The sequence below is a fragment of the Staurois parvus genome, unplaced genomic scaffold, assembly GCF_062004578.1.
Source record: "Staurois parvus isolate SC_StPar_1 unplaced genomic scaffold, SC_StPar_1.0 ptg000415l, whole genome shotgun sequence".
Taxonomy (NCBI): domain Eukaryota; kingdom Metazoa; phylum Chordata; class Amphibia; order Anura; family Ranidae; genus Staurois; species Staurois parvus.
In genome coordinates this window covers 1,327,438-1,337,833 of record NW_028318211.1, presented here as the reverse complement: position 1 = coordinate 1,337,833, position 10,396 = coordinate 1,327,438, and the positions used below count along the sequence as shown (strand labels likewise).

The 10,396-nt window shown below is 41.3% G+C and overlaps 1 protein-coding gene across 1 annotated transcript; it reads left to right on the top strand.

The window, feature by feature from the left end:
• Window positions 1-8,536: 8,536 nt before the first annotated feature.
• LOC149454818 (olfactory receptor 6B1-like) lies at window positions 8,537-9,695 on the top strand. Its single transcript, XM_089686935.1, has one exon. It carries the CDS (start codon window positions 8,537-8,539, stop codon window positions 9,461-9,463), a length of 927 nt encoding a protein of 308 aa, XP_089543061.1. The 3' UTR covers window positions 9,464-9,695.
• Window positions 9,696-10,396: the final 701 nt, after the last annotated feature.

Genomic DNA, 10,396 nt, shown 5'->3' with positions numbered 1-10,396 from the left:
CAACAATGGGGACAGTGGGCATCCCTGTCTTGTTCCATTTGACAACCCAATAGGCTCTGAACTTTCTCCGTTAACCAAAATAACCGCGGAGGGCTCTCTATACAATTTTCCTATCCACTCCCCCATTCTAACTCCCACTCCTATAATCTCAGGGGTGTCCATCATAAAGCTCCAGTCTACTCTATCGAATGCCTTCTCAGCATCGATCGAGAGCACCACTGCTGGGGTTTTCCCCTTCCTAGGTTTCTGGATAAGCAACAAAATTCTGATCCCATTGTCTCTACCCTCCCTCCCTGGTACAAATCCCACCTGGTCCCCCCGAATCCATTCTGGCATTAAATCTTTCATCCTATTTGCTAAAACCTTTGCATATAACTTGTCTATGTTCAAAAGTGAGATTGGTCTATAGCTAGAGCACTGAGAAGCATCCTTCCCTTCCTTATGAATAAGCACCACATGGGCCTGTAGGGATTCCTGCCTTATCTCCATCTCCCCACCCAGGGCGTTCATATAATCCTTCAACTTAGGTATTAACAATTCATTATATTTTTTATAGTACCTCACAGTATAACCGTCTGGGCCTGGGCTTTTCCCCGTCATGGTACTTTTCAATGCTATTTTTATTGACTCCTGTGTGATTTCTGAATCCAGGGACTTCAATTGATCTTCATTTAACTTCGGTAGTCCTGCGTTTTTTTAAATATACCCTTCTTTTTTCTCTAATCCCGTTTCCACTTTTATTTACTAAATCCTGAGAGTTAATATTATACAGCTTGCTATAATATTCCTTAAACACCTTAACAATCTCTTTAGTAGAATAAGCCATTTCTCCCTTGGGGTTTCTTATTTTTTCTATATAATTCCTATTTTTCTTTTTCCTCAAGGCTCTCATTAAATATTTTCCTGGCCTATCTCCCCATCTATACCTCTCCCTTGCCACTTTATTAAATACTCTTCTCTTCTCCTCTTCCATCAATACCTCCTGTTCTTCCTTCTTTTTTGTTACCTTCTGTCTTATCTCCCTTGTTATTCTACTTTTATGGATCTGCTCCAGGTAAGATATTTCTTTTAAGAGGCCCGTAAGTTTCTCTCTTCTTTCCCTTTTTTGTTTTTTGCCCCGGACGCAATCAATATACCTCTTATATAGGCCTTATGGGACTCCCAAACTGTAGCCACCGACACATCCCCTGTCTCATTTTCCTGAAAAAATCTTTCCATCTCCTCCCTAATCTTCTGATCAATCTCCTGGTCCAGTAGAATAGCCTCATTTAGCTTTCATCCTACACCACCTGCCAATTGCCTCCCCCACCCTACTTTCAGTGTAACAGGGGCATGGTCTGAGAGAGTCATTGCCTCTATTTCTACTTTAACCACCCTCTCAATAAGTTGATGATCTACCATTATGTAGTCCAATCTCGAATACATCTCGTGTGCATTAGAGAAGAAGGTATAGTCTCTCTCTTTTCCATGCATTATTCTCCAAATATCCACCAGTTGACACTTATGCATCACCTTCTTTAAGGTTCTCAGAGACCCACCTCTCTCTCGCTGCACAAAAGAGGTCGTATCCATTTGTGGATCCATACAGAAATTCAAGTCCCCCGCCACTATCAACCGTCCCTTTTTAAAGGCCATCAGTTTTCTCAATACCCCTTTCAGGTATACCTCCGGTCTCTTATTTGGGCAATAAATATTCGCTATTGTACATTCCATCTCTTGCAATCTACCTCTCAAAAACAAAAATCTCCCCTCAGGATCTATTTCTCTCTCCTCCAACTCCAACCTTATATATTTTTTGCAAACCCTATTGCCATTCCCTTAGCTCTCTTAATTGGGAAATCTGCGTAAAACCATGTTGGATAGTTTCTAGTGTTCAACTTAATGTTTGACTTAATCTCAAGATGTGTCTCCTGCAAGAAGACTACTGAAGCTTCTCTATGGTGTAATTCTTTAAATAGTTTAAATCTCTTCCCAGGACAATTCAACCCATTTACGTTATATGTTATAAACCGTATATCCTCCATACTTCTTGTATACTTCTCCTCCTTATGCAGAGTGTTTTTAATACCCCCAGCCCATTCCCTCCTACTCCCCCTCTCCTATTCACCCCTCCCCTCTCTCCTCCCTCCCCCCTCTCAACCCAAACCCTTCCCCCCCACCTCCCTCCAAATAGCCTTATCCTTCCCCCCCCCATTCCCCCCACCCACCCCTCCCTCCTCCCATTCCACCCTCCTCCCTACTAGGCCTACTATTGCCTTCAAATCAGTTGTGGCCCTAGTGCCACGTTTGATTCCGACCTTGGGGTTGAGCTCTGCCCATGTATGGCTCACCTTCCCCCATTCCCCCGGTACCCCTGATGTCCCCCTTTCTGTCAATTCTCTATTTCTCCTTCTAACTAGCTGCCATTCCTCTTTTCCCAGAGTACATATCTCTCCTTCTTCTTCCTCCTCCCATCCTGGAATCTCTATTCCCTGGATATTAAATGTCTCACAAAAGTCTCTTAATTCATCAGGGAATCTCAGAGATGCAGGAACTCCATTCTTCCATCCAATTAGGCACGCCGAGCTACCCCATCTATATTTTATATTCTGTTTTTTCATCTGTTCTAATAGTGGTTTCAGCGATCTCTTTCTCCACAATGTCTCAGCAGTCAAATCCGCAAAAACTTGTATATTTTTTCCTCCATGTGTAATACTTGTTCTTCCTGGTATCTTCTTCCATACCTCTTCCCTCTCTCCATATTTATGGAATTGTACAACTACATCTCTTGGTATCTCTTCCACCCAATCCCGTTGAAACCTTCATATCCTATAAACATTATCCAGGTCGAATGTCTCAGTACCAGGCTTATCCATGATGGAGTTTAAAATTTCACACATTGTCCCTCTTAGATCTTCTCCTTGTGTGAGCTCCAGAACTCCTTTTATCCTAAGATTTTTTCTCCTATGCCAATTTCCTTGTATCTCCAACATATATAGCAACTTTTTTTGTTCTTTCCTCATCTCCGTTATCCGGTTTTTTAAGTCTGGAATAGCTTGGGCATGCTTTTTAATTTTTTCTTCCGTTTCTTCTACTCTGGATAGTAATTGTCCCAAATCATTCCGAATGATCTCCATCTCTTGCTTAATGGATTTTTCCAAGTTTTTATACATTTCTGCCATCTCCTTTTTGTTTGGGATTTGCAGTTCTCCTTCATTTTCTCTCAACTCCATTCCCTCTGATATTTGTTGGCTACTATTAGCCCTTTCCCCCAAAAACCTGACACTATTATCCAAGCTGGTTTCCATAATACTCCTTTCACATACCCCCTGAGATCTTTCTGGGGTCACGTTTCCCTGGGACGTATACTTCCTAATTGTTCCAGAATGGGGGTGCTTGGGTCCACTTCCTTTACTTATTTTACTTTTCATTTTCCCTATAAGACCATCTCCTCTTCTTTAATCTCTGGGGTATGTGCTATGCCTAGTCCCTTGGGTATGTTCAAATTTCTTCCGTCCCTTTAGGAATCCCCCTTTTTCCTCTGTATATTCCTCCCCCAGCTCAACATTAGGGGTCCTTATACAGTCATTATATACAGGGACAGTATACAGTCCAGCCGCTCTCACTCACCCTCCTCCTTGTAAATCTTTCAGTGAGGCGGCTTTAACTTCGCTATCTCCTGTTCCCAGTTCTCTCTTGTCCTTGTTCTCACTCTTTTAGGGGGATTCCTCCGGGTCCCTCTTTCTTCCTTTATCCACTCTCAGTTGCAGGTAGCAGGCAGGTTGCTTTCCTTTCAAGCCGGCGTCTCTCCGGCCCCATTGGACGTCGGCTGGCTTTTTTCCTTCCCAGCACTCCTCCACGGCTGTCACGTGGCCACGCCGCTTCCCTGGCAACCCGACACTTCTTCCGGGTTCACCTCCCGGCAACACCCCGCTCCTCCTACATCCCCTCACGGACTCTTCTCAACCGCCAAAGACCCCCTCGGGTAAGTCCACGGCGCAGCCAACGGGAACGGGGTAAAGCGGGGGGGGTTAACAGAGAGAGTCTACTCCGCTCTCTCCGTCTCCGCCATGCTCAGGCTCCTCCCCTCCTGACTGAGAAATACCATCTAAGCTGTGTACCTTGAAAAGCTATGGAATAGAGTGGGCTGAAGATAAACAGACACAGCTTATGTAGGAGGATTGAATTCATCACTGTGTATCACCTGAGACTAGTCACTTCTGCGGGTTTATGTAAGAGTTTGCTCTTGCGTTACATTTGAAAAAATTGGATCTAATCATTATGTAAAATGTATACTGTCTAATGGAATATAAAATAAAAACACATGGACCTTTATATACAGGTGAAACTCAAAAAATTTGAATATCGTGCAAAATTTAATTTATTTCAGTAATGCAACTTAAAAGATGAAAAAGGTGAAACTAATATATGAGATAGACTCATTACATCAAGATAGTTCAAGCCGTGATTTGTCATAATTGTGATGATTATGGCTTACAGCTCATGAAAACCCCAAATCCACAATCTCAGAAAATTAGAATATTGTGAAAAGGTGCAATATTCTAGGCTCAAAGTGTCCCACTCTAATCAGCTAATTAAGCCATAACACCTGCAAAGGGTTCCTGAGCCTTTAAATTGTCTCTCAGTCTGGTTCAGTAGGAATCACAATCATGGGAAAGACTGCTGACCTGACAGTTGTGCAGAAAACCATCATTGACACCCTCCATAAGGAGGGAAAACCTCAAAAGGTAATTGCAAAAGAAGTTGGATGTTCCCAAAGTGCTGTATCAAAGCACATTAATAGAAAGTTATGTGGAAGGGAAAAGTGTGGAAGACAAAGTTGCACAAGCAGCAGGGATGACCGCAGCCTGGAGAGGATTGTCAGGAAAAGGCCATTCAAAAGTGTTGGGGACTTTCACAAGGAGTGGACTGAGGCTTGAGTCAGTGCATCAAGAGCCACCACACACAGACGGATCCTTTAAATGGGCTTCAAATGTCATATTCCTCTTGTCAAGCCGCTCCTGAACAACAAACAACGTCAGAAGCGTCTTACCTGGGCTAAAGAAAAACAGACCTGGTCTGTTGCTCCATGGTCCAAAGTTCTCTTTTCTGATGAGAGCAACTTTTGCATCTCATTTGGAAACCAAGGACCCAGAGTATGGAGGAAGAATGGAGAGGCACGCACTGCAAGATGCATGAAGCCCAGTGTGAAGTTTCTACAGTCTGTGTTGATTTGGGGAGCCATGTCATCTGCTGGTGTTGGTCCACCGTGCTTCATTAAGTCCAGGGTCAACGCAGCCGTCTACCAGGAGATTTTGAAGCACTTCATGCTTCCTTCCGCAGACGAGCTTTATGGGATGCTGACTTCATTTTCCAGCAGGACTTGGCACCTGCCCACACTGTCTAAAGCACCAAAACCTGGTTCAAGGACCGTGGGATTACTGTGCTTGATTGGCCAGCAAACTTGCCTGACCTGAACCCCATAGAGAATCTATGGAGCATTGCCAAGAGAAAGATGAGAGATATGAGACCGAACAATGCAGAAGAGCTGAATGCCGCTATTGAAGCATCCTGGTCTTCCATAACACCTCAGCAGTGCCACAGGCTGATAGCTTCCATGCCATGCCACATTGAGGCAGTAATTGCTGCAAAAGGGGCCCAAACCAAGTACTGAGTACATATGCATACTTATACTTTTCAGGGGTCCGATATTGTTCTATGTACAATCCTTGTTTTATTGATTTCATGTAATATTCTAATTTTCTGAGATTGTGGATTTGGGGTTATCATGAGCTGTAAGCCATAATCATCACAATTATGACAAATCACAGCTTGAACTATCATGCTTTGCATGTAATGAGTCTATCTCATATATTAGTTTCACCTTTTAAGTTGCATTACTGAAATAAATGAACTTTTGCACGATATTCTAATTTTTCGAGTTTCACCTGTAAGTTCACCAGATACAAGAAAGGAATTTACATAACTCCACTAGCAGTGAGTAAGTTGTCTGAGTCACTAAAAGTATATGTAAACTCAATCACTAAATGTTATATAACATGGTAATGTCATTCAAAAGCCTTTTTCTAATTCTTTATTTTATCATTCCGCATTTAACAGAATGAGGTACATTTCAGTAATAAGATACAAAATGCTAATATACAGTCTTTACAGAGTGGCTGTATAAATGCAATTAGAGGAAGACATATCCAGATGGTAATAGTTCTTATAGAAAATAAGAACATACTCCACAGTATTTCTGATTCCCAAACCAATAAGTTTTGTATGGCCTCCTAGTGACTGTATGCACAACACAGATAATATTGGAAGGAGTGGAAAGGAGTACGCATTCACAGCACATTGGTGGTAGACTTTTTTCTTGGATTGGATCATACGGACTTTATTTTTTATAGTTCATATTTTTTTTATTTGTGATCAGCTGTATTTTATGTTTATCTGTATTTATTGAGCTACATCTATGTTTTAATATATGATATGTGTAGTGTAGTGAAAGCACTTTTTTGATGTTTAGCGGCAACTTAGATTTTGGAGATATATTCACAATTATTATTGTTTAGGGACAGTGCTGACTGATTTTGGAAGTGTTTGAAATCTTCCATACAGTTGATCTCATTTAGCCACTGCCCTATAGTATAATTACTGTATATATACATGATTTGCATTTCTGGGTAGGGGGCGCATGCCATTGAAAGCAGGGGCGGACTGACCATTCGAGCACTCGGGCACTGCCTGAGGGCCCGGGGTCAGTAGAGGGCTCCATGAAATGCCCCTGGTACTTTTTTATAGGCTTTTTTGAGTGTGGGCAAGGACACAGGGGCCCCATGATCCCCTATTGCCCGGGGGCCCCATGAGTCCGCCTCTGATTGGAGGCTAGGCATGTCAATCACCAGGTCTCGGCCGGAGATTCCCCGCCGGTACCCAGTGATTGCCGTGTAAATATGACAGGGAAGAGACCTCTGTGTAAACAGCACAGGTCTCTCTCCTGCCCGCAAGGACATGCTGCTGCGTATTTCTCTGCACAGCAGAGAAATACACAGCAAAAAAACAAAAGACAAAAGAAAAGAGTGCAACCTATTTACAATCTGAGGATGGCTTTAAGACCGTGAGTAAAGGCAAGAGAACATCAATGTATAAAAAAACCACTGTATATATCAATACCATATAAATGGGACTCAATTGGGTTGTAGTAGAAGTAAAGAGATCAGGGATATTCTGTCAAACAGTTGATGACAAGTATATAACCAGCAAGGTGAATAGAGTCCTGTTCACTTATGGCTGTCTTTCACTGGATTGAAGCTTAGTCCTGTGAGATAGCAGTTCTAGCTCACTCCTTTGTCAAACTAATGGAATTGAGTGAGTTGTGCACGCCAGAGTAGGCACGGCTATGCTGGCTTCCTTTTACCTACCTTGCTGGGATTGGTGAAGCTCAGTTGACATCAGCTGTGGGCTGTAAGACACAGCTTTCTCACAGCGCATGCTCAGGAAATGCGTCGTACGATGCCTGGTGACATCATCATTCACACGCTGCACTGCGCTGTGTGTTCCAAGCCTCGGTGCCAGACCTCCTCCATCTTGCCGGCCATGATGCCTCACACTGACAGAAGATAGATCATCGTCCAGAACTGCACACCATGCTGCTCACCATGGCCAATTCCCTTTGATAGATATTAAAGTGTTTTTTTTAATCTACCCTCCTGTAATTTGCTGTCTTTTATGTGCAATAAAAAAAGTTTACAGTTTACACTTAGAGGCGCCTTTCTCCTCTTTTCTTTTGAGAAATACACAACAGCACACTGTTAACCATTTAATTGCCCCAGATATTAACTCCTTCCTTTGATGCAAACCAATCAGTTTACATGTCATGGGATTTTTTTTTAGCAGAATACATTTTGGCCTAAATTTATGAAGAAATTTGATTTTTAAAATTTTTTTACTGGATGTGTTTTATAGCAAAAAGTCGAAAATATTGTTGTTGGGTTTTTTCAAAATTGTCGGTCTTTTTTGTTTATAGCGCAAAAAATAAAAACCGCACAGGTGATCAAATACCACTGAAAGACAGCTCTATTTGTGGGAAAAAGGACATAAATTTTATTTATGTACAGCATTACATGACTGCGCAATTTCAGTTAAAGTATTGTAGCACCGTATTGCAAAAAATGGCCTGGTCAGCAAGAGGGGTAAATCCTCTGGAGGGCAAGTGGTTAAAAGTTTTTTGTTTTTCTTTATACCTGCTGCCTTCATTAAAAACTGGTAATCCTAATTGAAGGTACATATTCAGGCACTTCCTTTTATAGGGTAACAATTCTTTTTTCTCCTTATCTTCCATTCTATGTTGCTTCTATGTGCTTCTACATTGTCATTCTTTCACATGGGCTTTTGATAGAAACTATATGTTTTAATGCACGATACACTGGCATGATCCATTGGGTAAAAAGTATTTTAGTAAAATAAAATGCACAGTATTTTAACAAATAAAACATCCTTCAATTAGGGGTCAATGTCTCATGTACATGCTACAATTTCAGGTTACCTCAAGATGAAAGCACATCGCATTAACAATGTCACTGAATTCTTTCTTGTTGGATTTACGACACGTCCAGAAATGCAGGTTTTTCTCTTTTTTGTCTTTTTAGTAATATATCTTTTAACTGTGACAGAAAACTTGGTGATCATTATAACTATCAAATTAAACATAAAACTCCACAAGCCAATGTACTATTTTCTATGCAGTCTTTCTTTCCTAGAAGTCTGGTATGTCACTGTTACAGTGCCTATTCTTCTTTGCCACTTCCTGACCCAACATAAAATGATTGCCTTTGCCTTTTGCATGGCTCAGATGTACATCTTTATTTCTCTTGCTTGCACTGAATGTGTACTTTTAGCAGTTATGGCTTTTGACAGATATGTAGCAATATGCATCCCTCTGCGTTACACAGTCATTATGAATAACACCTGTTGCATGCTCATGGCAGTGGGATCTTGGTTAATTGGGTTTTCCGTTGCTATGTTTAAAGCAATTATCATTTTCAGGTTAAACTTTTGTGGTCCCAATACAATCAACCATTTTTTCTGTGACATTTCTCCAGTGCTGAATTTGGCTTGCAACGATATATCACTTGCCGAACTGGTAGATTTCATCCTGGGTATTGTAATTATTCTTGTACCTCTCTCTGTGATAATCTTTACTTATTTCTCTATCATAGAGGCCATCATACGAATTCCAAAGGAAAGGCAGAGGAAAGCTTTTTCAACTTGTGCTTCACACCTTGCAGTTGTTACTATTTTTTATTCAACAACAATTTTTATATATGCAAGGCCAAAAAAGTTAAGTTCATTTAACTTAGCCAAATATGTCTCCATTTTTTATTCCATTGTAACTCCTGCCTTGAATCCAATTGTCTATTGCCTTAGAAATAGAGAAGTGAAAGTAGCATTAAAGAAGACACTCCAAGGATGTCATTAACAAATACAGTAAACTATTTGCTCCACCAAACTTAGTAATTTGTATTTTGTTTCTTAAAAGGTAAAGTCAATTTCAAGGCTTTTTTGTGCATATCCAGTCCATTTTCATTCCACTTTCTGAAATTGTATTTTTGTTCTTCAACATTTCCTTGAACCTCTCTCATCTGATCGTATTTGATCCAGCAGTGGCATGTGGGCACGGTGACACCTCACACAGCAGTGATGCAAATGTATTGCCAGAGCCAGGAAACATGAAACCCAATCTAATGTCTTTGAAGGCTCATTACTGAGGAAGAAGACACTACCATCTACAATCATATATTAGACTCCAGGCTGCCCCAAATTGGGGACTTTTTTTACACCAATGTAATGCAGATACTTTTATAAGTGCAATGGGGTTGATTTACTAAAACCGGAGAGTGCAAAATCTGGTGCAGCTCTGAATGGTAGCCAATCAGCTTCTAATTAAAGTTATACTAAATCTAAAAAAAAATTTTTTTACCTCAATGAATTGCTTGCATTAAGGTAAAAAACATTTTTTTTCTCTGTCCTTCCACTTCCCTGTGTGAAGCGGAAGAGAGGGAAGAAGAGAACAGCTGCATCTCTTCTCCCCTCTCTTCCTGTTCACACAGGGAATCAAATCGAAGCAGGAGCCATTGACTCCTGCTGCTGTCAATCAAATGCAGTAAGAAGGAAATGGGGGCAGGGCTAAGTCCCGCTATGTGTGTCTATGGGGTGCAGCTCTATAGACACAGAGTTTGGGAGTGAGCAGACACTGTGTGCCTCCATAGCAAATGTCTTGCTATGGGGACACATGCAAAAGAGGAGGAGCCAAGATTGCCAGCATGGGACCTGAGAAGAGGGGGATCGGGGCACCTCTGTGCAAGGCCATTGCACAGAGCAGATGTGCATAACATGTTTGTTATGTTAATTA

Excerpts from the sequence above, each read along its gene's own strand:
- LOC149454818 (XM_089686935.1), top strand. The coding sequence starts at position 8,537 with ATGAAAGCACATCGCATTAACAATGTCACTGAATTCTTTCTTGTTGGA.